Genomic DNA, 17,504 nt, shown 5'->3' with positions numbered 1-17,504 from the left:
TTCGCATAAATCATCAAAATACCGAATATCGGGAGGTACCGTTTTATGAGGGCTATACCAAAACGTGGACCTACATGACCCATTTTTAATACCAAAAGTCCGCAGACATAATACACATTTGAGTTTAATTTTATCAACCTACTTCATTTCGTTCGGAAGCTAGAGAGATTTCCACAGACGGAAAGACGGATACACGGACAAAAACCGCTAAATCGTCATAGAATTTTATGCTGATCAAGAATGTAATATTTTGAGTTACAAATGGAATGGCAAACTTAATATACCCTCCATACTATGGTGGGGGATATAAAAAAAAACAGGTAAACACGGTTCTTATTTAAAACTTAACAGGCATGTTGTCGACAAACAAGTGAACCTGCCGTCACAAAAAGGGCAAATGACAAACAAAAGAATATGCCAGGTATTTGTCTTATACAATAAAATTTAACCACTAAAAAATCTTAGTTATTTTTGAAGCCATGTAAGAGAATACAGATATATCGGCCTCTTTGAAATCTTAAATAATTCAAAATGGATTAACAAAAAAATGCCGGTTCGACAACATAATTAACTTATTTATGGGAAAACGTTATCGGCATTGTCAAAACTAGTTGTTTCAAAAGAACCACCTCGGCATTTAGCGACAAGAATTTAACATAATTATCAGCAGCCAGAAAGATCCAGTGAAACATCAAATTAACTATCTTCAACGTATAAATAGTAAATTGATATTCATTTAGAACGTTTCAGGTCGATTTTAACCTTCAACGAGTTCAGTTGAACGATTAGTGAGTAAGAGTAAAGAAAATGCGCTCTTTGATTATTTTGTGTTTGGTTGCAACCGTTTGTGCCCAATACAACTATGGCAGTACGGGCTCATCGAATTTTGTGGGAAGTGCCTCAGCTCCAGCCCCTGTAGTGGGTGGTGTACACAAGGAATTCTATTATTTTATGGCTCCTGAGGGTCTCCTAGACGATCCACATGCTGGTGAGATATTGGCTGCTGCTTCGAAGAAGAGAGTTCGTGTTATCTTCATCAAGAATCCCGAAAATAAGGCCTACGAAGATGCAGTCGCTAAACTACTGAAACAGGCCACAGAACAACGTACCGCAATCTATGTGCTCACCAAACAACCTGACCTTAATGAATTGGCCAACAAATTCAATGCCATTCGCAGCAATGTCAATGCTAAGCCTGAAGTCCATTTCGTCAAATACCGTACCCCAGAAGATGCTGCCAATGCCCAGCGGGCCATTCAAAGCCAATACGATTCATTGGGCGGTACATCACAAAATTTCAATGGTGGTGTTGCTCCAGTTCTTAATTTTGCTTCGCAGGCTCAAAATTATGCTCAACAAAGTGTAGCTGCCCCCGCCCAAAGTCCTGAAAGTATTTATTTGCCATCGGCTATTTTACGTAAATACCGTACAAACCGTCGCGTTTAAAAGAATTGAAAACTAAAGTGTACTCCGCTAATTTTCGTTAATTTATTTTAGTTAAAATTAATATTTATTTAATAAACGAATTTTCCAAATACAGAAAATAAATTATCGTAATGAATTTGATTTTCTTTATTTCTCTGATGAAAAGAAGACTGTGTGTTGAAATAGCCCAGCGTCAACAATCTCGATCGGCATATGTACCAATTTGGATTAAATGGGGAATGAATCCTTACAGCAGTGTATAGTGTTAATTCCGTAATTCATGCTACAACTTCATTTATAAGACTGTTTTTTTTTTTTCAACTTCGTCCTATAAGTGTTTGAAGAAGATATTTGCAAAATATTTAGATCAAAAACATGAAAAATTTGCAGATTTTACAGTCGCCTTACAGTTCTTAACTAAGGACCAAGAGTTTATAGGTTTTTTTTTTTATTAGGCTAGAGTTTAGGACAGCGCTGAAGCCTGGATGGTCATCGGATTGTATTTAGCTGGTGAAATGAAATCACAAATTCATAAATGGCGTACCTCTGACCTTTACATTGATGCTGGTTTCGTTGACGAATATAGCCAAAAATCGGAGATACAGGAGATCATAAAGAGGAATCGAATTTTTCTTTCAAGCCAAGGTAAAACTATTGCAGAACTCATTATTCAAGAGTGAAATGCAAACAAAATGTACAATATGCATTGACATTTTTTTGAATGTAAAATTTCAGTTATTTTCAAAAGGGCAAATTAGGTATTAGGAACATTTGATTCTTCAAATACCGATGTTTTTTAAGAAATCTCATATTTTTGGAAGATATTGGTTCCAGATCTATGGCGATTATTCGAAAAGAATAGCAATTATGTTCATCATTTGCTTCTATTATGTGGAATATATGGGGATGTCTCTCAAGGGAATCTTTATTCTAGTCAAAAGGGATTCAGATCTGCTTATTTGTTTCTTACTACTTTTCGTATGTTGATTGTACCTTCAGAACGTAATACCTTATCAAAATAAAGGTTTTATACCTCAAGTCTCTTTGGATCAAATCCATTCCAGGATATATGGAGTCGATCTAGGTGTGTCCGTCTGTCAGTCAGAATAGCTGTTGCGAACTTGGTACATAGCAATATTATAAAACTTAGATCGAGTTCGGCGATAGGCAATATCGGACCACTCCTTCAGGTACCTCCCCCACAAAAGGTCAAAATTGTCAAAGAAAATAATTTAAATCATAGAAAGAAAAAGGATCATTCGATTTCCTTCTAAGTTTGGAAATCTTAATATTTGTATCAGTACAAGGTACGGTTCTAAAATCGGCAATATCGGTTGACTTTTTCTTGTGGCTCCCCAGCGAAAGGTCAACATTTTGAACAATCGCAACGTTTAAATAAAGAAAGAACGAAAAACCCGATTGTCTTCAAATATACTTCTACATATACTAATGCTTCTAACAACCCTAGATTTGACATGAATATGAATTGCACTACTCCTTGTGGTACCTCCCTCACAAAGGGTTAACATTTTGAATAATAGCAACTCTTGTATAAAGTGAAAGAACAGTTCGATTGTCTTTAAATTTCACATATCCCAATATTTTTAACAACTCTAAATCTAATACGAAGATGGGATAGACGGTGCCAATTCTCGTGGTACCTCCCTCACAAAGGGTCAACATTTTGAATAAGGGAAACGCTAAATATTTCTATCAACCATAGATCCATTGAAATATTTCTGGTTCCTCTTCCGCAAATTCTCATGATACACGCTGAGGGTATACATCTGTCGGCAAACCCAAAGGATAGCTTTTAACTTTTTATACCCTCATACCATAGTATGGAGGGTATATTAAGTTTGTCATTCCGTTTGCAACACCTCGAAATATACATTTTAGACCCCACAAAATATATATTCCTGATCAACATAAAATTCTATGTCGATGTAGCGATGTCCGCCTATCCGCCTGTCCTTCTGTCTCTCTGTGGAAATCACTCTTGCTTCCGAACGAAATGAAGTAGGTAGATAAAATTTTACTCATATTTATATTTTGTCTGCAGGACTTTTGGCATTGAAAATGAGCCATGTAGGTCAACGTTTTGGTATAACCACCATATAACGGTACCTCCCGATATTCTGTACTTTGATGATTTAAGAGACATTATTCACCGAAATAGTTTCAAATTTGGGATTTGACGTTCGTAATTGATACTAGAGCCAAAAACAGAAAATTGTCTGTGCAGGTGGTCCACGTCTTCGTATAGCCCCCATATAACGGTACCTCCCAATATTTGGTATTTTGATGATTTTAGCTACATTATTAACCGGAAGTTTTTCAAATTTGGCATTTGATGTTCGTAATTGATACTACAGCCTAGAAAAAGAAAATTGTCTATGCAGATCCACGTTTTGGTATAGCCCCATATAATAGTACCTCCCTATATTCGGTATTTTGATGATGCAAGTTCACGTCGTCTATAGACCCCAATATAACGGCTACATTCAATATTTTTTAATATTTTAACAGAATTTTAACGGTTTTAATTTTTTTTGAAAATTCCCAAATTCGTTCCAAGTTCCAAGTGGTAAAGGGTATTCAAAGTTCGTCTCGGCCGAACTTATAGCTTTTTTACTTGTTGTATATTACACCGTGTACATTTTCTATTCGAATTTCTCGAGTCAAATCTGCCCACTTCGTACTTTAAAGATTCATACAATTTTCTCATGAGAATTCCGTTTGTTTTAATACTCTTTTTGGTTTCCTTTTTTTCGAATCCTTTTTAAAACATTTTGCATTTTGTTTATAATTATATCATATATTTTATAATGACACTAACAGGGCAAATTGTCTTCAGAAAGCACTATTTGGGATCTTTTCAAGCTAAAGTGTTGACGCATCGTTTGCCCAAAATATACCCTTACGGTATATAAGTTTACTAGTGAGCTGCTGAGGTATGTAGTCCTTTTGAGAACATTGGAATACAGCATTTCTTTAGTAATTAAACATAACTTTATCCTTGCAAATTATATCAATCTTCAAATGTAAAATAAATTCTTTATAGTTTCACTGAAATCGGTAGCCGTTTTCCGTTAAAAAAAAAAAAAACACATATAATATTAACCACCCAACATTTGTTTATCAGAGCCTTGTATGATAACATATAAGGAGTTATTTTGGTAAAACATCACTTCATAATTCCTGTTTTGAAAATAAAAATGAAAAGCAATTCGAGTCCGTCGATGGTATTTGTCTTCGTCAAGTGAAAAACAAGACTGAATATATTTGTATAAAATTTTAAAAATGAATCATATAATATGGTAATTTGTATAAAAATAGTAATGTGTGATGATCAACTTACTTATTTCGCAGTGGGGCAACAATATGTTGGTCCATAATCTGTGAATTGAATTTGTTTTTGAAAGAAACGTCGCTACTTAGTAAATACCATAATCGATTTTGAATACTAAATAAATTAAAAACCGCAACTACAGCGTTAAACAATAGAAATTCCAATGTTTACCATTGACCACTTCTTCGCACCTTGCATCGAGCAGTTTAAATACACACACACAAACACTTAAATCTGTAAAACATAAACATCTTATTATTATTGGTAGTAGGTGTTGGCCGATGGTGAACTTTTAAAAAAAGTAATTATCGAAGATTACAAAAAAGGCTAGAGCGTCAAAGAAAATTGTTTTTTTTTTTATTGTGAATAAAAAATAACTACTAACCTATTTCGATGAATTGGAATAGTATAAAACGGCTCAGTATCTAATTTCATGCATACAGAAATCGTTTTGTTATAGAACAGAAAACATCCAAAGAAAATTCAGACAAAATGCGTGCCTTCATTGTAAGCGGATAATTAATGGAAACTGATTAAATGCGGATACTAATGGTGTTGTTTTCCATCCTTTCAGGTTTTATGCATAGTTGCCGTGGCTTCTGCCGATACATTGGGCTACAACTACCAACCAGTTGGTCACTCCAGCAGTGGATTGTCTTTTGCCCCAGGTGCTGTTGGTGGCGCTAGCCCCGCCTATAATGCTCCTTCCTACTCTGCTCCTGCTGCTGAATTGGAAAAGGAATTCTACACATTCTCCGCACCTGAAGGTGAATTCAGTGATCCCAATGCTGCTCAACGTGTTGCCGGTAGCTTGAAACAAGGTCTTCGTGTTATCTTCATCAAGGGACCCGAAAACAGCGGTTTGGAAGATGCTGCCTTGGCTTTGGCCAAACAAGCTGCCCAACAACAAACGGCCATCTATGTCCTCAACAAGCAGGCTGATCTCGGTGATTTGGCCAACAAACTTAACAATCTCGGCGCCAACAACAACCAAAAACCCGAAGTTCACTTTGTCAAATACCGTACCCCTGAAGATGCTGCCAATGCCCAACGTGCCATCCAAAGCCAATACGATTCATTGGGCGGTCGTTCTCTCAATGTCAATGGTGGCGTTGCTCCAGTTCTTAACTTTGCTTCTCAACCAGCTGTACATACTGCCCCAGCTCATGTGCCACAAAACGCATACTTGCCATCATCGGTTTTCCGTCACTAAAAATCTTAGGAATACGAACTAAAGACTGATGTATTGTTGTGTTTTCTTGTTAAAGTTAGTAGTTATGAAATAAATTAAAATTGAAAAAAAAAATTATAAAAAATGATTTTCAGAAAGTAAAACAAGTGAAAAAGCACCATTTTGAGGGGCTTGAAATTTTTCCAAAAAAAAAAAAAAACAATAGATACCTTCCAAATGAAATCCCTTTTATGGGGGATATATGAAGACGTGGTCCTTCATCAGTGATTTTTAAAATATGAATTTTGAATAATGTCGCTAAAATCATCAAAATAACAAATATCGAGAGGTATAGTTATATGTGGACTAAACGAAGACGTGGACCTGAATACGCGATCTGTTGTCATATGGTACGAGACACAAAAGATTTATTCACATTTAAATGCTGGAGTGCTCTAATGGTTTTCCAGCCAAATATAAAGAAATCGCACTATCCAGCTTCTATTCCATTGACCTGTCACTGGAATAATTTTAACAGCTGTCGGACGAGTGGCTTACAAATGACAGCAGTCTAAGTTTGGTTGCAATTTTTTCATCTCACCCTGTATATGCTTAACCTGCAAAGATTCCAAAAAATCGTAATACGAAAACAGTAATTTTTACTGTTGCACAGTGTAATCTAACTTCTCATGCAACAATATTTATACCAACACTTGATATGGAAGGAAGACGAAAAATGTCAGTTTACTCTTTCTGGAAACTCTTATATAATCGTCGAAAAGAGCATCTGATTTAGTACAATCCTCGCACATCATGATTATTATCGGTTTAAGACCAGGTAGGAAACATTTAAATTATACCCTCCACCATACTATGGTGGAAATACTCGTATCAGACCCAAAAATATATATATTCTTGATCAGTGTACAATTCTAAGTCGATTTAGCGATGTCCGTCTGTCTGTCTCACGCTATGAAACTTCGAATCGAACTGAGATAGAAGGCTAACACATTTGCACACATGTGTGTTTTTCCACTAGGCAGGTTAAATTCGTAAATGGGCCATGTCTGTAAACGTTTTTATATAGCCGCCATATAACAGTACTTCCCAATATTCGCTATTTTGTATTCCTATTCGTATTTTCGTATATAAAGTTCGTAATAGATACCGATGGTTGCTCTCCGCTCGTATTAATCCAATAAATGCCGAATATTATCGCGAAAATATTCTGGAGGGTGTGTTAAAGCCTTGGGCACGCAAACATTTTGGCCGCAGACCTTGGACATTCCAACAGGACTCAGCACCATCGCACTCAGCACGCGCCACCCAAGAATGGTTACAAAAAGAGAGTTTTTGGAAAGCAAGGTTGGCACTAGAAAATACCAAAGTGTCGATCCCCTCAAGCAAGCGCTTCTCCGGGAATGGCCAAAATACCGAAGAGCAACATTCGGGCAGCGTGTGACGTTTTCATTGACCATTTGAAGGCCACAATTCGTGCAAAAGGTGACCAATTCGAACAAATCTAAACTAAAATTATGGCGTTTGACTTTGTTGCATCTCAAAAGAAAGCTCTTAGCTAAAACCTAGCTTCATAGCACAAGTTATTTTCCATATTGACTGTCATGGCCAATAATGATTATTTTGATGAATTACATTCGGAATGACAAATTTAATATAGCCGCCATGATGAAGGGTATAAACATTATCAAATACGAGGGAATTATATTTTGGAGCTAAGTCTACACATGAACCGATTTAAACCAAATTTTGCACAGGTAATTAGCTGTTATGGAGGGATGTTTTTTAATGTCCAATCAGATGAAAGAAATATATGGGAGCCGTTGCTATGCCTGAGCTGATTTCGCCAAATTGTTTAAAATTTCTAAAATCGTAGAAATGCTGTCATATATGTTAAATTCATTTGGTGTACAATTTGATTTCAAATCAAACCTGTCAAACCCACAATGGGAGTTCGGTATACTGATCTATTTTTATATCATCCACCATACTATGGAGGGTGTATTAAGTTTGTCATTTGTAACTCCTCGTTATACTCATGTCATACTCAAAGTATGTATATTCTTGATCAGCGTAAAATTCTAAGTCTAAGTCCGTCTGTCCGCCTGTCTGTTGTAATCACGCTATCTTTCGAAAGAATTGAGGTAGAAGGCTAAAAATTAGCACACATGTTTATTTATTTCATAGTAAGCAGGTTATGTTCGTAAATGGGGCATGTAGGTCCACGTTTTCGTATAGCCCACATAAGACGGTACCTCCCGATATTCTGTATTTTAATGATTTTAGCGACATTATTCACCGGAATTGTTTCAAATTTGGTATTTGGAGTTCGAGATGGATGCTACAGCCTAGGACAGAAAATTGTCCGTATAGATCCACGTCCGTATATCCCCCATATAACGGTACCTCCCGATATTCGGTATTTTGATGATTTTAGTGACATTATTCACAGGAACAGTTTCAAATTTGGTACTTGAAGTTCGTAATGTATAATACAGCCTAAGACAGAAAAGTGTTTGCGCATGTTCACGTTTTGGTATAGCCCCCATATAACGGCACCTCCCGATATTCTGTATTTTGATGACTTTAGCGACATTATTCACCGGAATTGTTTCAAATTTGGTGTTTGAAGTATGGACTACTAACGGTACAAGTGGTGGGGGTATCCAAAGTTAGTCCAGGTCGAACTTATTGCTTTTTCACTTGTTGTAACTCAATTCGGATGTTTTTTCTCATTTGCGGAGATGTTAGATATTTAAGGATTTTTCAGAAATAATACCTGCAAATGTTTTAAATTGGAACTAAAAATTTTATTTATTTTGATCTAATACTTAAATCTACAAAAAAAAAAAATCAACAAATACTAACAATTATTCAGTCATATTAATTAAGTTCGTTGTGACGTCGTCTAGTAACGCCTACGGAAAATGGATGATGGCAAGTAAGAATTTTGTGGAACACTCACACTACCAGCAGGTGATACTGGAGATTGAGATGCAAAATTAATGACTGGAGCAATACCGCCGTTGATATTGTGAGAGTTTCCACCCAAGGAATCGTATTGGCTTTGGATGGCATATTGAGCATTGGCAGCATCTTCTGGAGTACGGTATTTGACAAAGTGAACTTCGGGTCTTGGGTTGTTGTTGGCGCCGAGATTGTTAAGTTTGTTGGCCAAATCGTTGAGGTCCGTTTGTTTGTTGAGAACATAAATGGCCGTTTGCTGTTGGCCAGCTTGTTTGGCCAAAGCCAAGGCAGCATCTTCCAAACCGCGATTTTCAGGACCCTTAATGAAGATGACGCGAACTGATTTCTTCAAGGCACCAGCAGCTTGTTGAACAGCATTGGGATCAACGAAGTCATCTTCTGGAGCAGAGAATGTAAAGAATTCTTTGGTCAATTCGACGGCAGGTGGAGCTGTCAATGGTTGTGCACTATATGCCGGAGAACTAAGGCCACCAAAGTCAGAAGGTCCGGCCAGAGATGCTGCACCATACGATGGAACACTGAAGGCACCAAAATCAGAAGGACCAGTCAGAGATGCTGCACCATATGAGGGAGAACTGAAGACCCCAAAAGATGTTCCATCAAAACCTGTAGATGGTTGATAGTTGTAACCCGAATGGCCGGCACAAGCCGTGGCAACTAAACACAATACCTAGCGCAGTAGAATTGAAAGTGTTATAATTCATTCAATATATTTGGATTGATAAACTTACGATAAATGCACGCATCTTGTTATTCAATATTTTTGGTATATTTCGTTGTGAAATCAGCAGTGTAACTATGAATAGTAAACTTCTGCGACTTTATTTTATATGAACTTATGTTTTGTGGTTCGTCATCAATTTTGACATTTTTGTGACGTGACAGTAGAACCGGTAAGTTGTTTTTTGCAGTTTGTGTTTCAGTATGTTTGGCGTTTCTCTTGACTTCGTTTTTTTTTTAATTTTTGCAGATACAGTCCGCAATGGATAAATTGAAAATTATAACGAAAAATTTGATTATTGGGAGGAAATGGGTCTTAAGTAGAGCCGAGCTTTTTAATTTTTAATTTTCAATTTAATAGCTTAAACTTCACATCCTCCTAATCCTTAAATATATTCGGCCAAAACCCGATGGTTAACATAGTAATTCCCAATAACCTAAAAATCGTTTACATCAAAATATCAACACAAGAGTCTTCCGAATTAAAGATCAATATATTGAATTTCAAAGTATTTTCGATGGCAAATCGCCATCTGCTATATATTGTGGTAGACAATTGACAGTTTTTACCCACCTTTTTATGATTAATTAACAATATTTTTAGCATTACCGATATAAATCATTTCAATTTCCTTTATATTTGAATTGAAACATTAAGGTGATAGCTTCACATTTTTGTACGTACTGGCAAAATGTAGCCAAACTCCACTGTATTTCATATTGATATTCTGCCCTCGAGTGGGCGGTTTAAAATAAACCAATTTTAAATTTCGCAATGACTTTGTGCAAACAAATTGATGTTAGCTCTGATTCAGTATAATCTACCATCGATCGTTACATTTTCTATTAATTTGCCGGCTTTAAAAAAAACTACCAAAATAAAAACAATAATTACCATAAAAATTTAAAGTCAAATTCCTTAGAGGGTCATCCAATATCATCGCTTAGGCAATATATTTTTATTATGAATATTAATTATTTGCCATGGCCTTTGATTTTTTTTTTGATTTTTGTAAACAAAACTGTTTACCAAATAGAGAAAATGAACTCAGTTTATACGAGTTTCTCAAAAGCAAACCAATACAATGACCTCTGGAAATTCTTGACTACAGATCACAAATAAGAAAAAATTAAAAAAAGCTGTAAGTTTGGCCGGGCCTAACTTTGAATACCCTCCACCATTTGGAACAAATTTGGCAATTTTCAAAAAAATAAAATTCGTTAAAAATTCTGTTAAAATCTTAAAATAACGAGTGTAGCCGTTACTTTAGGGCCTATACGACGACATGGACCTGCATAGGCAACTTTTTTATGAAACTTTAAAAAAATCGGTGAATAATGTCGCTAAAATCATCAAAATACCGAATATCGGTGGTACCGTTAGATGGGGGCTATACGAAGACGTGGACCTGCTCAGACAATTTTCCGTCATAGGCTGTAGTATTCCTTACAATTCCGGAGAATATTGTCGCTAAAATCATCAAATATGGGGAGGTACGGTTATATGGGGTTACAGCCCCCAAGAAGTGGACAAGCACTGACAATCTTCTGTCATAGGCTATATTATACATTACGATCTTCAAATACCAAATTTAAAAAATTCCGGTGAATAATGTCGCTAAAGTCATCAAAGTACCGAATATTGGGTGCTATACCAAATCGTGGACCTACATGGCCCATTTTCAATACCAAAAAGTCCTGCAGATATAATACATTTGAGTGAAATTTTATCAACCTACTTCATTTCATTCGGAAGATAGAGTGATTTCCACAAACGGACAGACGGTCAGAAGGACCGACATCGCTAAATCGATATAGAATTTTATGCTGATCAGGAATATATATATATACTAGCTGAACCCGGTGCGCTTCGCTACCCCTTTTGATTTTATATGCATTCAACATTTTATTTACGAATATATGTTGGTTAAAAAAAAAAAAACAAATTTAAAAATTAAAAAAAAATTATTGCACTACTTTAACATGACATACATACACGAAGGGTTTGTCCTTCGGATTTATTTATTTCATAGCAAATACCAAGCGTGCAGTAAACTGCAATCTTTTGAAGTTGAGAGGTATATCTATTGCAATTAGTGAATTCGAGATCGCAACATACTTCGCCGTAATAAGCGTATTTCAAATCAATTGTGGTGTTGTTTTTTAGTGTTAGCCTAAGGCGTTGTGGGTCAATGGTTCTTATTAAAATCATATCCCAATCTGATTCGATTTAAATATAATTTAAAAAAAAATACTTTTACACCAAACTCCGCCACACCTTTCATATTTCATTGAAATTGGTGCGTCAAATATGTGAAATCGGCCGATAATATATATATGGGAGCTATATCCAAATCTTAACTAATTTCCAATTAATTTCTCACATTTATTATTGTAACTAAATTCCGCCACACTTTCTGAATTTCATTGGTATCGGTCATATATATCATGTTTGGTGCATAACATGTATGAAATCGGCCGAAATATATATGTTAGCTATATCCAAACCTCAACTGATTTCAATATAATTTGGCAATTTTTTCTGGTGTCAGATTTTGTCTCTCTCGCTTTGGGTGCATCAAATTTGTGAAAACGGCCTTAGTATATATATGGGAGCTATAATCAAATCTGAGCGTATTTGAATATAATTTGTCAAATTTATTTTTGTACCAAATTTAGCCACTCATGCCGAATTTCATTGGAATCGGAAATACGTATCGTGTTTTGTGCATCAAATATGTGAAATCGGCGCAAAATATATATGGGAGCTATATCCAAATCTGAACCGATTTTAATATAATTTGACAAATGTATATTTGTTTTAATTTCCGCTACACATTCCAAATTTCATTGAAATTAGAGATACATAGTGTGTTTGGTGCATCAAATACATGAAATCGGTCGAAAATGTATATGGGAGCTATATCCAAATCTGAACCGATTTCAATTTAATTTGACAAATTCATTTTGGCTCCCACTTCCGTTACTTATTTTAAATTTCATTACAATTGGAAATACATATCGTGTTTGGTCCACCAAATACATGAAATCGGCCGAAAATGTATATGGGAGCTATATCCAAATCTGAACCGATTTCAATATAATTTGGGAAATCAAGTTTTTAGATAAAATCTATCACACGTTTCTAATTTCACTGAAATTGGAGAAACATAGCGTGTTTGGTGCATCAAATGCTTGAAATCGGCCGAAAATATATATGGGAGCTATATCCAAATCTGAACCGATTTCAATATAATTTGACAAATCTATTTTCGGATTAAATCCCGTCACACATTCCAAATTTCATTGGAATCGAACATTCATATTGTGTTTGAGGCATCAAATGAACGAAATCGGTCGAAAATATATATGGGAGCTATATCCAAATCTGAACCGATTACAATATAATTTGGCAAACTTATTTTTGTTCCCAATTCCGTTACGTATTCCAAATTTGGAGATTGTATCTTCAACCAATCAATAGATATGTGCATATAAAATCAAAATTTTTGGGAGGTACCTCCGATTCTGATGCTATATCTCCAGTTCTAAGTGGAAATTCAAAAATGTATATAGCCTATGTTACATTCAGGCGATGTTGCAGTATATATGGAAATTTTCAGAAAAATCTATTCAGCGATTTTCAAGTCCATAAATTACAAACAAACATACAAACATTTTCCTCTTTTATAGATATAGATATATATATATATATATATATATATATATATATATATATATATATATATATATATATATATATATATATATATATATATAAACATATATATATATATATATATATATATATATATATATATATCTCGCTTCCTTTAAAAAACGTGAAGTTATCTAAAACTTATGACTCAATTCTCGTTTTTACAAACAGTAATAATGACATTTGGTTGATAAGACCACAAAATAATCATTGGTGATCCCATAAAAATCAAAGTCGATTTATTTGTATAGACTCACCCACATGTTCAGGGTGAGATGAAAAAACTGCAATCAAGTTCACACTGCTGTCATTTCTAAGTCACTCGTCCAACAGCTGTTAAAATTATTCCAGTGGCAGCTCATTATATTGTTTACAAGCGCACAAAAGCATTACGGTGAGAATTTTCCAGAAAAAAAGTTATTCCTGATGGACTTCAAGCGTGATAGTGTGATTTCTTTATATTTGGCTGGAAGACCACAAGTGGCTATCGTTAGAGCACTCCAGCATTTAAATGTGAATAAATCTTTTGTGTCTCGTAGCATCTCTCGTTATAGTGATACTGGTAGCGTAGCGACTTGATCGAAACCCGCGTCACAGTGGCCGAAAAATGGCTCGTGAGTTGAACATATCTCCATATTCCATTCGACAAATATTGAAAAATGAGCTCGGGGTAAGCCATAAAAATTCCAAAAAGTGCAGTAGTAATGACCAAATAAATCATTGGATATTGAAGAAGTGAGACCCGTGGTCTTTTTAAATGTCACCCATTTATCTTGAATTTTGAGCCACTTAGACAAATAGATTCCAAAAACTACAGCAATGATCAAAAAAAAAAAAAAACTTGGAAAACGTTAATAATCTTAAACCATGGAAGCCGATAATTCGACAGATTGTCTCTAGGTGTAAGCCAATAATTTGTTCACCGACTTTGCTATTACCAAATATATGTTAGATACCGCAATGTGGATTCATATTCAATAAATGACATAAACGGTGTGTATTCTCTGTTAATTAAGTTCATGACAAATTTCAGGAATAATGCTCTAGCTAAAAATTATAATTAATTATATTAAGTTTGTTATTCCGTTTGTAACACCTCGAAATATACATTTTCGACCCCACAAAAAAAAAAAAAAAAAAAAAAAAAAAAAAAAAAAAATATATATATATATATATATATATATATATATATATATATATATATATATATATATATGTATGTATATATATATATATATATATATCAGTCCGTCCGTCCGTCTGTCCATGTATTCTTGTAAACAAAATGCAGTTCGCATTTATTATCCGATTGATATGAAATTTTGCAAACAACATTTGTTTGGCCCAAGGACGAACCCTATTGAAATTGGAGGTAATCGGTAAAAATTTAGATATAGCTCCCATATATATCTTCGTCCGATTTGCTTTTTATTGTGCACCAAACGTTTAATATTAGCCCGAAATGCATGGAATTTTGCATATACATCCAAATTAGGCCTGAAAATATATATGCCAAATTTGATAGGTTCAGATATAGCTATAGCTCCCATATATATCGTTCATCCGATTTGTTATTTTTGTCCACCGCCGCCGTAATATGCACTATGCAACAACAATATTTGGGGAAATATATCAAATACAGCTCTGAAATACATTTGCTAAATTTTATCGAGATCGGTTCAGATTTGGATATAGCTCCCATATATAACTTCGTTCGATTTACCTTTTATTGTGCACCAAACGTCTAATATTTGTCCAAATGGGATGGAATTTGGCACTTACGACCGAATCGAGTCTAGAAGCTAGTATGTCAAATTTGGTGAAGATCGGTTCAGATATAGCTATAGCTTCCATATATATTATTCATCCGATTTGTTATATATGTTCCCCACAACCGTAATATGCACTTCGTAACAACGATATTCAGGGAAATATATCAAATACAGCTCAGAAATATCTTTGCCAAATTTTATCGAGATCGGTTCAGATTTGGATATAGCTCCCATATATATCTTTATCCGATTTCAAATTAATTGTGCACCAAATGGGCAATACAATTCCGAATTTAAAAGATACAAATGCTTCGGCATATTTAGTCCTTTGAAGTTTAAATTATAATTATAATCATAGCGTGTATGATTGTATAAAAACTTTTAATTGTTATGTGGAGCTCTACTTAATTAGCAAAGTGGTGTAGGGTATCATAAAGTCGGCCCCGCCCGACTTTAAGACTTTCTCTACTGGTTATTATTGTTTATTATTGGCCGCAACGGCTTACTTTGCCCAACACATCCCTTCAATATTAAATTTTGACAGTCAAAAATGTATTTCATCAAAGAAAGGTTATTAAGTAGCTATGGCCTTTCGTCGAAATCTGTTTATGACCCATTTCTTCTGGTACCTCTCCACAAAATGACTATATTTTTATACCCCCTACCATTCTATGGAGGGTATATCTGCTTTGTCAGAAGGCTAAACTTTTGCATACATGTGTAGTTTACTAGTAGGCAGGTTAAGTTCGTAAATAGACCATGTCGGTCCACGTTTTCGTATAGCCCCTACATAGCGGTACCTCCCGATATTCGGTATTTTCATGATTTTAGCGACATTATTTACCGGGATTATTTCAAATATCATGTTTGAAGTTCGTAATGGGTACTACAGCCTATGACAAAAATTTTTGTATGCTGGTCCACGTTTCGTTTATGCTCCATATAAGGGTACCTCCCGATATTCGGTATTTTAACAACATTATTCATATTTCAATCGTTTCAAATTTCGTATTGGCAGATCTTAATGGGTACTACAACCTATTGCAATATATTACGGTACCTTCCGATAATCGGTATTTTGATGATTTCAGCAACATTATTCACCGGAATCATTTCAAATTTCATAATGAAAAATCTTAATTGGTACGACAACCTATGGTAAAATATTTTGTTTGCAGGTCCATGTTTTCGTAAGCCCCCATATGGCGTTCAGTTACCGTCAAAGTTCGTATTTAAAGTTCGTAATGGGCACTACAGCCTGTCGTAAAAAAAATCGTATGTAGGTTCACGTTTTCGTGCATCCCCCATATAACGGTTTTCATTTAAGTGGTAGTTTTCGGAATTTTATTTAAAATTTTCCAAGTTACTTCCAAATGGTGGAGGGTATTAAAATTTGGGCCCGGCCGAGCTTAGCTGCTTTTTTACTTGTAAATAATAATAACTGTCGTAAAATTTGGAATCACTGACCGATTTTCTTTATTAGACCAACGTGAAAATTTCGTACATATATAATTTTCTTTAAAATAAAAAGTTTTTTTGTTTTTAATTTTTAACAACAATAAAATTGCATTAATAACACGTTCTTCTCTTCTAATAGCTTCGAAAAATATAACAACTTTTTTATAAACGTAGAACCATGGATGGTAAGTACTCATTGTTTTGTGAAGGAATATGGCTCACAACAGCTGAACTTTGCGTTGCAAAGTTGAGAACACCAGCAACCCCACCATTAATATTACGCGATTGTCCAGCGAATGAATCATATTGACTCTGAATGGTATGTTGGGCATGAATGGCCTCTTCAGCGGTGCGATATTTGACAAAGTGAACTTCAGGTCTGGTGGCCGATCCCTTCTGAATTGCATTAAATTTGTGCGCCAGTTCGCCAATGTCTGTTTGTTTGTTAAGAACATATACGGCAGTTTTTTGCTGGGCTGCTTGTTTGGCCAGATCCAAAGCAGCGTTTTCAAGGGCTTTGTTCTCTGGAGTTCTTATGAACACAACACGTAATTTTGGCTTAACACTTCCTGCAATGCGTTGTATCTCATTGGCATCGTAGAATTCTTCTTCTGGTGCAGAAAATGTGTAGAATTCTGTGTGGGGACTTGAAGAATGAAATGAATTGCTTGAGATTCCAGCATTGTTAGAAATCATATGGTTGCCGCCCGCACTTGTGGATGTATGGAGAGACTGATAATCGTAACCCATTTCACCGCCAAATGTCATGGCTACTATGGACAAAACCTATGAAAATAGAGAATATTGGTATAAAACATTACATATTTCTTAGATTGAAAATAAACTTACAATTATGACTTGCATTTTAGATTTATAAACCAT

The 17,504-nt window shown here is 35.1% G+C and overlaps 4 protein-coding genes across 4 annotated transcripts; 2 read left to right on the top strand and 2 right to left on the bottom strand.

Moving 5' to 3' along the window:
- Positions 1–733: 733 nt before the first annotated feature.
- Positions 734–1,529, top strand: LOC101896739 (uncharacterized). The gene has a single exon (XM_005177850.4). The coding sequence runs from the start codon at positions 808–810 to the stop codon at positions 1,444–1,446; it is 639 nt and encodes a 212-aa protein (XP_005177907.1). The 5' UTR covers positions 734–807; the 3' UTR covers positions 1,447–1,529.
- A 3,702-nt stretch (positions 1,530–5,231) lies between these two features.
- On the top strand, positions 5,232–5,998 carry LOC101892986 (uncharacterized). The gene is made up of 2 exons (XM_005190388.4): positions 5,232–5,284; positions 5,352–5,998. The coding sequence occupies exons 1-2, from the start codon at positions 5,270–5,272 to the stop codon at positions 5,988–5,990; spliced, it is 654 nt and encodes a 217-aa protein (XP_005190445.1). The 5' UTR covers positions 5,232–5,269; the 3' UTR covers positions 5,991–5,998.
- A 2,846-nt stretch (positions 5,999–8,844) lies between these two features.
- On the bottom strand, positions 8,845–9,907 carry LOC101892816 (uncharacterized). Its single transcript, XM_005190387.3, has 2 exons — positions 9,686–9,907; positions 8,845–9,624 (listed from the first exon to the last, which is right to left on the bottom strand). Exons 1-2 carry the CDS (start codon positions 9,698–9,700, stop codon positions 8,875–8,877), a joined length of 765 nt encoding a protein of 254 aa, XP_005190444.2. The 5' UTR covers positions 9,701–9,907; the 3' UTR covers positions 8,845–8,874.
- Positions 9,908–16,784: 6,877 nt separating this feature from the next.
- Positions 16,785–17,504, bottom strand: LOC101891372 (uncharacterized). Its single transcript, XM_005189663.3, has 2 exons — positions 17,472–17,504; positions 16,785–17,408 (listed from the first exon to the last, which is right to left on the bottom strand). The coding sequence occupies exons 1-2, from the start codon at positions 17,502–17,504 to the stop codon at positions 16,785–16,787; spliced, it is 657 nt and encodes a 218-aa protein (XP_005189720.2).

The sequence above is a fragment of the Musca domestica genome, unplaced genomic scaffold (assembly GCF_030504385.1).
Source record: "Musca domestica strain aabys unplaced genomic scaffold, Musca_domestica.polishedcontigs.V.1.1 56, whole genome shotgun sequence".
NCBI lineage: Eukaryota > Metazoa > Arthropoda > Insecta > Diptera > Muscidae > Musca > Musca domestica.
The sequence above is the reverse complement of the archived record's forward strand: the minus strand, read 5'-3'. Positions and strand labels throughout refer to the sequence as shown.